The sequence below is a fragment of the Salvelinus fontinalis genome, chromosome 1 (assembly GCF_029448725.1).
Source record: "Salvelinus fontinalis isolate EN_2023a chromosome 1, ASM2944872v1, whole genome shotgun sequence".
In the NCBI taxonomy this organism is placed as follows: domain Eukaryota; kingdom Metazoa; phylum Chordata; class Actinopteri; order Salmoniformes; family Salmonidae; genus Salvelinus; species Salvelinus fontinalis.
The window spans coordinates 667953-682644 of NC_074665.1; the positions used below are offsets into that span (position 1 = coordinate 667953).

Below are 14692 nucleotides of genomic sequence, written 5' to 3' on the forward strand. Positions count from 1 at the left end.
ATCCTCAACATTACCATTCATAGTATCTATATGAGGTTATCCTCAACATTCTAATTCATAGTATCTATATGAGGTTATCCTCAACATTACCATTCATAGTGTCTATATGAGGTTATCATCAACATTACCATTCATAGTATCTATATGAGGTTATCCTCAACATTACCATTCATAGTATCTATATGAGGTTATCCTCAACATTACCATTCATAGTATCTATATGAGGTTATCCTCAACATTACCATTCATAGTATCTATATGAGGTTATCCTCAACATTACCATTGCTAGTTATGCTCCAACCATGGAGAGATATAGGTTACCCGTCTCCCACTGATCTGTTTCTCCCACTGATCTGTTTCTCCCACTGATCTGTTTCTCCCACTGATCTGTTTCTCCCACTGATCTGTTTCTCCCACTGATCTGTTTCTCCTTCCGGGTCTTTTGTATGTTTTTATTCCATCCATGGTGTGTTACTGAACAACTACTATTAGCCTATAACATGGAACTGTTAGATTGACCCCCGTTAGATAGTCCTTGTTATTTCTCTTGGTAGTTTGTGTATCGCTTTGACCACTTGTTCCAATTATCCTACAACGATGGGTTTCTCTAGATTTTCTGTGAAAGCCACGTGTTATTCTGATAATTTCCAATTTCCTAATATAAATTCTAAGACTTGGGAATAATGGTCATTTCAAAGCATCGTGTGTTTGTGTATCTGTTATCCCACCGCTCCGCTCCGCTCTGGCGGGGCGGGCAGTCCGACGCTGCACTGCTTTTTTGCAGAGCGCGTAACTAAATATATCCTTCACTTGTCATACGTCACAACATGTAACGTTACACGGGTTTTCTTCTCTTTCTTCCGCGGAGTTTAAACAAGGTGTCGGGTTAAGGCTGGCACGACTATAAAGGAGAGGGGCGGACAGGCGGGACACAACCAAATAGATAGACCGCCTGAAAGTAAGGACAATATCGGAGGCTAAACACATCTCCATCTTTTATTCCCAGCGGTGCATTGTGTTTCCAAACCATGTTCTCTTTAATATGTATTTAAATGGTCAACCAATAGTTCATATATGGGAATTAGCTTTTTCCCTTGTTCATTTCTGCTAATTGGAAATAGTTCATTTCTTTTCTATGTTGCTTTGCAAAGTCGACTGTATTTATCACGAAGATGGATAAATGTCTGATTTGATCATATGTGTACTTTTAGGTGTTGAAACAACGAGTGTCAGAATGACGGTTTGTTGTGAGTCGTGTGAACGTCCATGGAGCAGTGAGCGCTGCTCCTCTCATCTCTTCCCCCGGGAGACAGAAAGCCACCGGGGACTCTGCAAGAGATTCAGGTTAGTGCAGCCTGACTGGCTCCGTCCGTGCGCGGCTTCTAGTGGCAGAGACAAACTGCTGGGACCTGGACCCAGGGGCGGACAGAGCATAGGAACTGGACATACCATACGTTGGTATATATTAACTTGTGGATGTCATTCATCCAGTTTGTATGCTATGTTTCTAATTACAATTCGTGTGATATAATATCAATTACGATTCATACAATATGTTACGAATTTGCAATACTTATAAGTTACGACTTCAAATTTGTTGTGGCTAATGTTAGCTAGGGAGTGTATGTAGTCCAGCCTCCTGCTTTCTGTCTGATGCTGCCTCTGGCTCTATCGACAAAAACCGGCTAGAGAGCTCTCTTCTCTACCGACAAAAACCGGCTAGAGTCCGGCTTTTCCTTTACTAAGGCACAGTGAGAAGCCGGAAAGTAACACATTTTCTCAGTTTTGACTTTGGATTATTTTTGCCATGTAACAAAGAGCAGCTTTTCACTAGATCGAGAGAGACTAGGAAGAGTTTGGACGTAGTAGCCTGTGCTCAGTTCTACCTCTGCCCTCTCTGGTCCGTCATACCCTGACCTGTGAACATGGTGTTGCTGCGCAGGTCTACTAAGGGAGCGTCTAAAGCCAGGAGGGACCAGATCAACTCTGAGATCAGGACCATGAGAACTCTGCTCCCCATCCCTCAGGAGGACCAGGACAGACTGTCATACCTCCACAGCATGGCAGTTATCACAGCATACATCAGGAAGAGCTTTCTGTATAAGGGTGAGTACAAAACCAGGAGAGGAACTGGCATGTACGGAACCACTAGAACAGTGAAAGTACGGAACCAGTAGGACATTCTCATCTTTAATAATGGGTGTATTTGTATGTGTTTTTATTATGGGTCCCCATTAGCTGTTGCCAAGGCAGCAGCTACTCTTCCTGGGGTTTATTATGGGTCCCCATTAGCTGTTGCCAAGGCAGCAGCTACTCTTCCTGGGGTTTATTATGGATCCCATTAGTTCCTGCCAAGGCAGCAGCTACTCTTCCTGGGGTTTATTATGGGTCCCCATTAGCTGTTGCCAAGGCAGCAGCTACTCTTCCTGGGGTTTATTATGGATCCCATTAGTTCCTGCCAAGGCAGCAGCTACTCTTCCTGTGGTTTATTAAGGAGCCCATTAGTTCCTGCCAAGGCAGCAGCTACTCTTCCTGTGGTTTATTAAGGAACCCATTAGTTCCTGCCAAGGCAGCAGCTACTCTTCCTGTGGTTTATTATGGAACCCATTAGTTCCTGTCAAGGCAGCGGCTACTCTTCCTGGGGTTTATTATGGATCCCCATTAGTTCCTGCCAAGACAGCAGCTACTCTTCCTGGGGTTTATTATGGATCCCCATTAGTTCCTGCCAAGGCAGCAGCTACTCTTCCTGGGGTTTATTATGGATCCCCATTAGTTCCTGCCAAGGCAGCAGCTACTCTTCCTGTGGTTTATTATGGATCCCCATTAGTTCCTGCCAAGACAGCAGCTACTCTTCCTGGGGTTTATTATGGATCCCCATTAGTCCCTGCCAAGGCAGCAGCTACTCTTCCTGGGGTTTATTATGGATCCCCATTAGTTCCTGTCAAGGCAGCAGCTACTCTTCCTGGGGTTTATTATGGGTCCCCATTAGCTGTTGCCAAGGCAGCAGCTACTCTTCCTGGGGTTTATTATGGATCCCATTAGTTCCTGCCAAGGCAGCAGCTACTCTTCCTGTGGTTTATTAAGGAGCCCATTAGTTCCTGCCAAGGCAGCAGCTACTCTTCCTGTGGTTTATTAAGGAACCCATTAGTTCCTGCCAAGGCAGCAGCTACTCTTCCTGTGGTTTATTATGGAACCCATTAGTTCCTGTCAAGGCAGCGGCTACTCTTCCTGTGGTTTATTATGGATCCCCATTAGTTCCTGCCAAGACAGCAGCTACTCTTCCTGGGGTTTATTATGGATCCCCATTAGTCCCTGCCAAGGCAGCAGGTACTCTTCCTGGGGTTTATTATGGATCCCCATTAGTTCCTGCCAAGGCAGCAGCTACTCTTCCTGTGGTTTATTATGGAACCCATTAGTTCCTGTCAAGGCAGCGGCTACTCTTCCTGTGGTTTATTATGGATCCCCATTAGTTCCTGCCAAGACAGCAGCTACTCTTCCTGGGGTTTATTATGGATCCCCATTAGTTCCTGCCATGACAGCAGCTACTCTTCCTGGGGTTTATTATGGATCCCCATTAGTCCCTGCCAAGGCAGCAGCTACTCTTCCTGTGGTTTATTAAGGAGCCCATTAGTTCCTGCCAAGGCAGCAGCTACTCTTCCTGTGGTTTATTAAGGAACCCATTAGTTCCTGCCAAGGCAGCAGCTACTCTTGCTGTGGTTTATTATGGAACCCATTAGTTCCTGTCAAGGCAGCGGCTACTCTTCCTGTGGTTTATTATGGATCCCCATTAGTTCCTGCCAAGGCAGCAGCTACTCTTCCTGGGGTTTATTATGGATCCCCATTAGTTCCAGCCAAGGCAGCAGCTACTCTTCCTGGGGTTTATTATGGATCCCCCCCATTAGTTCCAGCCAAGGCAGCAGCTACTCTTCCTGGGGTTTATTAAGGAACCCATTAGTTCCTGCCAAGGCAGCAGCTACTCTTCCTGTGGTTTATTAAGGAACCCATTAGTTCCTGCCAAGGCAGCAGCTACTCTTCCTGAGGTTTATTAAGGATCCCCATTAGTTCCTGCCAAGGCAGCAGCTACTCTTTGTGAGGTTTATTATGGATCCCCATTAGTTCCTGCCAAAACAGCAGCTACTCTTCCTGGGGTTTATTATGGATCCCCATTAGTTTCTGCCAAGGCAGCAGCTACTCTTCCTGTGGTTTATTATGGATCCCCATTAGTTCCTGTCAAAACAGCAGCTACTCTTCCTGGGGTTTATTATGGATCCCCATTAGTTCCTGCCAAAACAGCAGCTACTCTTCCTGTGGTTTATTGTGGATCCCCATTAGTTCCTGCCAAGGCAACAGCTACTCTTCCTGGGGTTTATTATGGATCCCCATTAGTTCCTGCCAAGGCAACAGCTACTCTTCCTGGGGTTTATTATGGATCCCCATTAGTTCCTGCCAAGGCAACAGCTACTCCTCCTGGGGTTTATTATGGATCCCCATTAGTTTCTGCCAAGGCAGCAGCTACTCTTCCTGTGGTTTATTATGGATCCCCATTAGTTCCTGCCAAGGCAACAGCTACTCTTCCTGGGGTTTATTATGGATCCCCATTAGTTCCTGCCAAGGCAACAGCTACTCTTCCTGGGGTTTATTGTGGATCCCCATTAGTTCCTGCCAAGGCAACAGCTACTCTTCCTGGGGTTTATTATGGATCCCCATTAGTTCCTGCCAAGGCAACAGCTACTCTTCCTGGGGTTTATTATGGATCCCCATTAGTTCCTGCCAAGGCAACAGCTACTCCTCCTGGGGTTTATTATGGATCCCCATTAGGATCAGATTACAGATACTTTTGAAAAACTACTTTTTAGGATTACTTTTAAATTCAGAAAGGATGTTTGCGATTTAAAAAAAAATCTTGACACTTCGCTGTTTTTCCATGACATTCAAATCAACATTGAAAAAAGGCACAAGTTTAAGTTTGTTCCACCTGAGTGAGTCTGACCACAAGTCAGAGACCACTATGATGTCAGAGACCACTATGATGTCAGAGACCACTATGATGTCAGAGACCACTATGATGTCAGAGACCACTATGATGTCAGAGACCACTATGATGTCAGAGACCACTATGATGTCAGAGACCACTATGATGTCAGAGACCACTATGATGACACACCCAATGTGTTTGATGGATCGCAGGGAAAGAGCAGGAAAAAGCTTTTTGTAGGCTACAGTGGAAGTTATGTCTTCCTATGGTGTGACTGCTGTCGGTATCCAAAGATTATCCAACTTGAATAAACGCTTGGTGGTAATGATGACAGCAGTAGTGTAGTCGACAACGATACGGATAATACTTATTATTGATATCTACAGATCCACAGATGGGAATCACACTGCTGCTCCCTCATTTAGTTATTTGTGCCTTACGGATTGTGGTTGTTGTGGACAGCTGTTCACAAATCGAAATGTGTATTTGAACCCAATAATGGTTGAATTCAAGAAGTTTAAGCTGCCTATCTATCATTGTTTTTGAAACCAGTGGACTGCCTGTGAAAAATGCACTCTTGCAACAGCTGCATAGTGTGGGTCCCGGCCATGTTTGGACTTATAAATGATATATATGAATGTAAAGATATAATTTAATCGTATTATTATATGTAGTAGAAAGCATTAGAAGAAGCCTACATTACCAACCCATAAAGTAAAATGTAACATCCATATATGTCCAGCTATGTAAACTTTAACATTGATTTCTCCTGCAATAGATGTCGTTTAATTGGTAACACACATTTTTGTCTTCTTCTAATGCCTCTAAATGGAAATGTAATCTAAAAGTAACTGAATGTAGTCAGATTACATTTCTGAGTTTGGATAATCCAAAAGTTACTGATGACAATTTTGGACAGGTAACTAGTAACTAGTAACGGAACTGCATTTAAAAAATAACCTACCCAAACCCAGTTAGAACTGTCGGACATTTTCAACTTGAAGAATGGATGCTAAGGCGTCTTAGAACTGATGATTGAAACGTCAATTTAAACATGTCTTTTTAACAGTATATCTTCCAAGGTCTTGTGCTGGACCCATACCTGTTGAGACATGGACCCATACCTGTTGAGACATGGACCCATACCTGTTGAGACATGGACCCATACCTGTTGAGACATGGACCCATACCTGTTGAGACATGGACCTATACCTGTTGAGACATGGACCCATACCTGTTGAGACATGGACCCATACCTGTTGAGACATGGACCCATACCTGTTGAGACCTGGACCCATACCTGTTGAGACATGGACCCATACCTGTTGAGACATGGACCCATACCTGTTGAGACATGGACCCATACCTGTTGAGACCTGGACCCACACCTGTTGAGACATGGACCCACACCTGTTGAGACATGGACCCATACCTGTTGAGATGGACCCATACCTGTTGAGATGGACCCATACCTGTTGAGACATGGACCCATACCTGTTGAGACCTGGACCCATACCTGTTGAGACATGGACCCATACCTGTTGAGACATGGACCCATACCTGTTGAGACATGGACCCATACCTGTTGAGACCTGGACCCATACCTGTTGAGACATGGACCCATACCTGTTGAGACATGGACCCATACCTGTTGAGACATGGACCCATACCTGTTGAGACATGGACCCATACCTGTTGAGACCTGGACCCATACCTGTTGAGACATGGACCCATACCTGTTGAGACATGGACCCATACCTGTTGAGACATGGACCCATACCTGTTGAGACCTGGACCCATACCTGTTGAGACATGGACCCATACCTGTTGAGACATGGACCCATACCTGTTGAGACCTGGACCCATACCTGTTGAGACATGGACCCATACCTGTTGAGACATGGACCGATACCTGTTGAGACATGGACCCATACCTGTTGAGACATGGACCCATACCTGTTGAGACCTGGACCCATACCTGTTGAGACCTGGACCCATACCTGTTGAGACATGGACCCATACCTGTTGAGACATGGACCCATACCTGTTGAGATCTCTGATGTTGTGATGAAGCTAATCCTGAGTTGTATTTCTTCCTCTTCCAGGATTATCAGCTGATCAGAGTTGTCTCTCCTCTTCCTCCTCCTGTCCTCTGTACGAGACCTTCCTCCCAGCCTTGCATGGTTTCATTCTGATCCTCTCCTCCCAGGGCAAGCTGGTCTATGTCTCCGAGAACGTCTCTGATTACCTGGGGCTCTCCATGGTGAGTACCAACCTGATGAAGACCTGGACTGACTCCAAAATATATGGAATTGTATAGGAAATAGAACAGTGTTATTCTGTGGTTCTGTAACATCTCATCTGCTGTGTTACTGAATGTCTGTGGTTCTGTAACATCCCATCTGCTGTGTTACTGAATGCTGTGTAGGGCAGGATGTTATTCTGTAACATCCCACCTGCTGTGTTACTGAATGCTGTGTAGGGCAGGATGTTATTCTGTAACATCCCACCTGCTGTGTTACTGAATGCTGTGTAGGGCAGGATGTTATTCTGTAACATCCCACCTGCTGTGTTACTGAATGCTGTGTAGGGCAGGATGTTAGTCGCTAAAGTTTATCCTTTCTTCTTCTCTCTTATAGGTTGATGTTCTTCAGGGAGACACATTCTATGACCTGGTGGAGAGTCAGGACGTGGAGACAGTTAGATCTAACCTGGAGACAGACAACACAACGTCAACTGGTAAGAGACTATACTTTCTAAAGAAAAATCAAACCAAATGAACAGATTTAAGAGCTCGTGAAACCCAATGGAGGACGAGACTGATCTCATATTATTGTTCTGTTCCCCTGCAGAGAGGAGTTTTGTGTGTCGAATGCACACCTCCAAGGCCTTCAGACTAGAGTATGGTAGCTGCTGTTCTATAATGGTCCGGGGACACTACCAGACCGTCCCACAATCCCCCCAGTCCACCCCCACAGTGAACCAGAGGGTGTTCTTGGCTCTCTGCACACCCACAGTGAACCACCTAGGCAACAGCACCTTCTCCTCGTGCTCCTCCTCCTTCACCAGCCTCCACAGACCAGACATGAGCTTCAGTCACCTGGACGAAAGGGTTGTGTTTTACTTGGGCTACTCATCGGAGGAGCTGATTGGTCGATCGTGGTACAGCCTCCTCCACCCTGAAGACCTCTCCTTGAGTGCCTACTCACATAAGAGTTTGAGTAAGTAGAAAAACATTAAAACTACCCTTGATACTAAACTCGGCAAAAAAAGAAATGTCCTCTCACTGTCAACTGCGTTTATTTTCAGCAAACTTAACATGTATAAATATGTGTATGAACATAACAAGATTCAACAACTGAGACATAAACTGAACAAGTTCCACAGACATGTGACTAACAGAAATGGAATAATGTGTCCCTGAACAAAGGGGGAGTCAAAATCAAAAGTAACAGTCAGTATCTGGTGTGGCCACCAGCTGCATTAAGTACTGCAGTGCATCTCCTCCTCATGGACTGCACCAGGTTTGCCAGTTTTTGCTGTGAGATGTTCCTCCAATCTTCCACCAAGGCACCTGCAAGATCCCGGACATTTCTGGGGGGAATGGCCCTAGCCCTCACCCTCCGATCCAACAGGTCCCAGACGTGCTCAATGGGATTGAGATCCGTGCTCTTCGCTGGCCATGGCAGAACACTGACATTCCGTCTTGCAGGAAATCACACACAGAACGAGCAGTATGGCTGATGGCATTGTCATGCTGGAGGGTCATGTCAGGATGAGCCTGCTGTAAGGATACCACATGAGGGAGGAGGAAGTCTTCCCTGTAACACACAGCGTTGAGATTGCCTGCAATGACAACAAGCTCAGTCCGATGATGCTGTGACACACCGCCCCAGACCATGACGGACCCTCCACCTCCAAATCGATCCTGCTCCAGAGTACAGGCCTCGGTGTAACGCTCATTCCTCAATCTGACCATCACCCCTGGTGAGACAAAACCGTGACTCGTCAGTGAAGAGCACTTTATGCCAGTCCTGTCTGGTCCAGCGACGGTGGGTTTGTGCCCATAGGTGACGTTGTTGCCAGTGATGTCTGATGAGGACCTGCTTTACAACAGGCCTACAAGCCCTCAGTACAGCCTCTCTCAGCCTATTGCGGACAGTCTGAGCACTGATGGAGGGATTGTGCGTTCCTGCTGTAACTCGGGCAGTTGTTGTTGCCATCCTGTACCTGTCCCGCAGGTGTGATGTTTGGATGTACCGATCCTGTGGAGGTGTTGTTACACGAGGTCTGCCACTGCGAGGACGATCAGCTGTCCGTCCTGTCTCCCTGTAGCACTGTCTTAGGCGTCTCACAGTACGGACATTTCAATTTGTTGCCCTGGCCACATCTGCAGTCCTCATGCCTCCTTGCAGCATGCCTAAGGCATGTTCACGCAGATGAGCAGGGACCCTGGGCATCTTTCTTTTGGTGTTTTTCAGAGTCCGTAGAAAAGCCTCTTTAGTGTCCTACGTTTTCATAACTGTGACCTTAATTGCCTACCGTATGTAAGCTGTTAGTTTCTTAACGACCGTTCCACAGGTGCATGTTCATGAATTGTTTATGGTTCATTGAACAAGCATGGGAAACAGTGTTTAAACCCTTTACAATGAAGATCTGTGAAGTTATTTTTGATTTATACAAATTATATTTGAAAGACAAGGTCCTGAAAAAGGGTTGACATAATACTACATTATACCTGTTATACTATATTCTAACATATTATAAGAAATAACAACGACGAACCCAAATGGAAGCTTCTCACATTGTTATGTATGAACAGTAGTCTTCCTGAGTGTAAGATGCTAGAGAAATATAGTGGACATGATAGTAATGCTTTTCTGTCCTCTCCTCACCCAGTGCAGGCAGACGAGGGTGGGCAGATGGAGATGGTTCTGAGGCTCCAACACAGCGACCTCTCGTGGGCCTGGATCTACACTAGAGCCGCTAAGCATTCTGGGAACCAGGAAGTGAGCTGCTGTAACTACATTATCAGGTACTAGATGCTTCTGAATGCTTTCATGAATGCTTACAGTTTGATTATTGTTTTGTCTTGAAAAATGAAATAATCAAAAGAGATATGTAGTAATAATTGTAGCTGCCTGTATTGAGTAACTTTGCTCTGAGAGACTGGAGTAACTTGTATTCTTTCCTTCACAGTGAAACAGAAGCCATGTATCTGAGAAAAAAGATAAACGGCGATGCTTTCAGAGCCTCTCCTCTTCAGCCCTACTGCCCCTCTCCCACCCCCCAGCTGACCCAGAGCTGTTGCCCCACCAGGGACCTAAAGAGACCCAGAGCGTTCAGTCAGTACAGTAGTATATCTGAGACTGAGAACAGGTCTAAAGCCAGCAGGAGACAGACAGCACAATCTAATACTATGTTCTACGTGACATCATGTAGCTCCTCCTCCCAGGCCTTCTCCACCCCTCCCTACAGCCCCACCTCCTCCCACTACAGCTCCTCCTCCAACTCCTCCCACTCTCCGACAGAGCAGGACGACACCAGCTCTGACTCTCTGTTGGATGTGTATGTCAACACAGAGAACTTAACCTCCTACTACCATTGCCCTGAAGGAGGGACTGAGGTAGGGACTGGGCCTTCCTGCCTCCTCTCCCCCTCTAGGTCCTTCCACCAGGGTATCTTCAGTCAGACTGACGCGTTCTCTCCTCAGTCCTGCCCTTCTTCTCCCCAGTATGATTGCCCAGCATGCCCTGCTGATGCCCGGCTGGTCCCTGACTGTCTATCTGTATCAGACCTGTTAGAGAGTTCAGCAGACTGCCCTATCACCATCCATACTGAAGACTACAGTGTCTCGGTTCAGCCACAAGGTGGTGCCACCAGTCCATACAGCCTCTCGGTTCAGCCACAAGGTGGTGCCACCAGTCCATATATCCTCTCGGTTCAGCCACAAGGTGGTGCCACCAGTCCATACAGCCTCTCGGTTCAGCCACAAGGTGGTGCCACCAGTCCATACAGCCTCTCGGTTCAGCCACAAGGTGGTGCCACCAGTCCATACAGCCTCTCGGTTCAGCTTCTAGGTGGTGCCACCAGTCCATACCAGAGCCACCATATACCTCAGACTGTCTCTCCTCCTATTGGAGGCCTACTGACCCCTAACCCCTCCCCGACCTCTGACCTCTCCTTCCTCTACAGTGTCAGAGACAAGGTAGAGATCAGTATCCTAGCCCAGCAGATCTCCTCTCTGGCCTCCAGCTTCGACCTGTTCAACACCCTGAGCCCCATCCAGACCCCACCTCAGCCCAGCTCAGAACCCCTTCCCTGGGCACAGCTCCCAGGTCCCTCCCCTGTCCCCCTCCACATCAAGCCTGAGCTGGTCCTGGATGAGGGAGTGTTTGATCGTCTCCTGAAGGATCTGAGCATGGTTCAGGGACCTGGGAGTCTGTCTCACTGCTACCAACCTCAGGACCCTTCCACCCTGGCTCTGTCTTCTCTAGTGGACCCTCTACCCATGTTGCAGTCATCCCTCTCTCTCTCCCTCCCCCTGCCACACCCCTCATCCCTCTCTCTCTCCCTCCCCCTGGAACACTCCTCCTCCCTTGCTCTCTCCCTGCCACACCCCTCACCCCTCTCTCTCTCCTTCCCCCTGGACCCATTCCACCCAGCTAACCTGGATCCCTTCTCTCTGAGGACAAGCTGTCATAATCAGACCTCTGAGTTGCATCAACTCAACCTGCCCCACAGTCTCCATCAAGGTGATTATAACACATTATAACACATTATACACAGCTCAGCCTCCTCCAAGGGGATTATAACACATTATACACAGCTCAGCCTCCTGCAAGGGGATTATAACACATTATACACAGCTCAGCCTCCTGCTAGGGGATTATAACACATTATACACAGCTCAACCTCCTGCAAGGGGATTATAACACATTATACACAGCTCAGCCTCCTGCAAGGGGATTATTACACATTATACACAGCTCAGCCTCCTGCAAGGGGATTATAACACATTATACACAGCTCAGCCTCCTGCTAGGGGATTATAACACATTATAACACATTATACACAGCTCAGCCTCCTGCAAGGGGATTATAACACATTATACACAGCTCAGCCTCCTGCAAGGGGATTATAACACATTATACACAGCTCAACCTCCTGCAAGGGGATTATAACACATTATACACAGCACAGCCTCCTGTAAGGGGATTATAACACATTATACACATATATAATAACATACATTTATTAATACCAATAATGACAGGAATGATTTTAACATGATAGTTGTGGTAGGGGGGGGATGGGTCATTCCAGTGTGTTGTCTGACTGACTCTTATTTGAGTAATTCCTTGAAATGATTGTTGAAATGGCACTAACAGGACTTTACCATTCTATTTCAGATGGGCTTGTTGAAGAATCCATGTACTGATACCAGTCTAAATAGACTTACAGTACTAACCCTCGTATGGCATATTGTCATGACAACCAACCTTCCAGCCAAAATGAAGACTTTTTTTAAAGAATACATACTTTCTAAAGACTTCTACAATATTTAGTAGTTGGTACTTTTCAAGGGAACATGTTTCCCGAATTATCTCTTGTTTTTGTAAATGAAATTGTGATGAGGAAGTGAACCTTGTGGACCAAACTGCTGAGGAGATTGTTTATTTTGTGGTTGTGTTAACTACATTGATACCGGTTGACTGCTGGAATTCACTGTGTTGATGATGATTCTGGTAGCGTGGTACTGTACTCTTTACATCTAGAAAACCGATGATCACATATGTAGAATGGATGTTTATTTTGAATGTTGAGGGACCAAGATGATGATTTACTACTGAGCACTTTCTGGATGTGTTTGAGCCGTTTTGAGTTAATGTCACACACAGGGACGTGATCCTCCAGAGGAGGTTGAAGCAGACCCAAGTCACACACTGTTCCCTGTGTAGTGCACTACTTGACCAGAGCCCTATGAGGATATAGGGTACCATTTGAGAGACATGCATAGGTGCTAAAAAGATAATGAAGTAACTACCTCTATAATGCCACTCCATTCATCCCCAGCCTGAAACAAAGATAATGAAGTAACTACCTCCATTATGCCACTCCATTCATCCCCAGCCTGAAACAAAGATAATGAAGTAACTACCTCCATTATGCCACTCCATTCATCCCCAGCCTGAAACAAAGATAATGAAGTAACTACCTCCATTATGCCACTCCATTCATCCCCAGCCTGAAACAAAGATAATGAAGTAACTACCTCCATTATGCCACTCCATTCATCCCCAGCCTGAAACAAAGATAATGAAGTAACTACCTCCATTATGCCACTCCATTCATCCCCAGCCTGAAACAAAGATAATGAAGTAACTACCTCCATTATGCCACTCCATTCATCCCCAGCCTGAAACAAAGATAATGAAGTAACTACCTCCATTATGCCACTCCATTCATCCCCAGCCTGAAACAAAGATAATGAAGTAACTACCTCCATTATGCCACTCCATTCATCCCCAGCCTGAAACAAAGATAATGAAGTAACTACCTCCATTATGCCACTCCATTCATCCCCAGCCTGAAACAAAGATAATGAAGTAACTACCTCCATTATGCCACTCCATTCATCCCCAGCCTGAAACAAAGATAATGAAGTAACTACCTCTATAATGCCACTCCATTCATCCTCAGCCTGAAACAAAGATAATGAAGTTACTACCTGAAACTACTGTTTAGAAAGTGCGTGTATTTATTGGTAGAGATGACTGTTTTACTTATTGTTTGATTCCCGTGTTTGTCTACTAGCTGTGCTACTGAAAACTCTTTGTAACCATTGGTAACCATTATTCAGCACATTTGTCTTGAATACATATGTTGTGTTGATTAAATGCTGCTTGGTTGGATGTAATTGTACAAAAGCAAAGTATTTTTGCAATTGGTTTTCTAATTTTGCAATGCAAGTTATTAAAACTCATAAAATATGATTGTGATGTGATATCTTAGTTATGAGAAAATAAAAAAGCTACAAGACAAGATCACAATAACTAGCTGTATCTCATGAATGAGAAGAACAGGCAGAGATGTGTTTTAAAGCTGATCTTGTCTCGACAAAGCCCTATGAATGTACTTGCCTGGGCCTATCAGGAGGCACGTTTCCATTGGCCTATCAGGAGGCACGTTTCCATTGGCCCATCAGGAGGCAGGTTTCCATTGGCCCATCAGGAGGCAGGTTTCCATTGGCCCATCAGGAGGCAGGTTTCCATTGGCCCATCAGGAGGCAGGTTTCCATTGGCCCATCAGGAGGCAGGTTTCCATTGGCCCATCAGGAGGAAGGTTTCCATTGGCCCAGGTTTATTCCACAAAATCAGTGTCGCAAAAAAAACCACATTGAGACATATGTAATGGAAACGGCAGATAGAGACATATGTAATGGAAACGGCAGATAGAGGAGACATATGTAATGGAAACGGCAGATAGAGGAGACATATGTAATGGAAACGGCAGATAGAGACATATGTAATGGAAACGGCAGATAGAGGAGACATATGTCATGGAAACGGCAGATAGAGGAGACATATGTCATGGAAACGGCAGATAGAGGAGACATGTAATGGAAACGGCAGATAGAGGAGACATATGTAATGGAAACGACAGAGAGAGGAGACATATGTCATGGAAACGGCAGATAGAGAAGACATGTAATG

At 45.7% G+C, this 14692-nt stretch overlaps 1 protein-coding gene across 2 annotated transcripts; it reads left to right on the forward strand.

The window, feature by feature from the left end:
• Positions 1 to 879: 879 nt before the first annotated feature.
• On the forward strand, positions 880 to 13972 carry npas4l (neuronal PAS domain protein 4 like). Of its 2 annotated transcripts, XM_055934604.1 has the most exons (9): positions 880 to 958; positions 1212 to 1344; positions 1943 to 2106; positions 7081 to 7238; positions 7615 to 7714; positions 7828 to 8196; positions 9875 to 10010; positions 10175 to 11730; positions 12389 to 13972. In XM_055934604.1, the coding sequence occupies exons 2-9, from the start codon at positions 1235 to 1237 to the stop codon at positions 12415 to 12417; spliced, it is 2622 nt and encodes an 873-aa protein (XP_055790579.1). In that variant the 5' UTR covers positions 880 to 958; positions 1212 to 1234; the 3' UTR covers positions 12418 to 13972. The 2 variants fall into 2 exon arrangements, with proteins under 2 accessions (XP_055790579.1, XP_055790495.1); XM_055934520.1 differs by lacking the exon at positions 880 to 958 and having other exon boundaries at positions 1109 to 1344.
• The last annotated feature ends 720 nt before the right edge of the window (positions 13973 to 14692 follow it).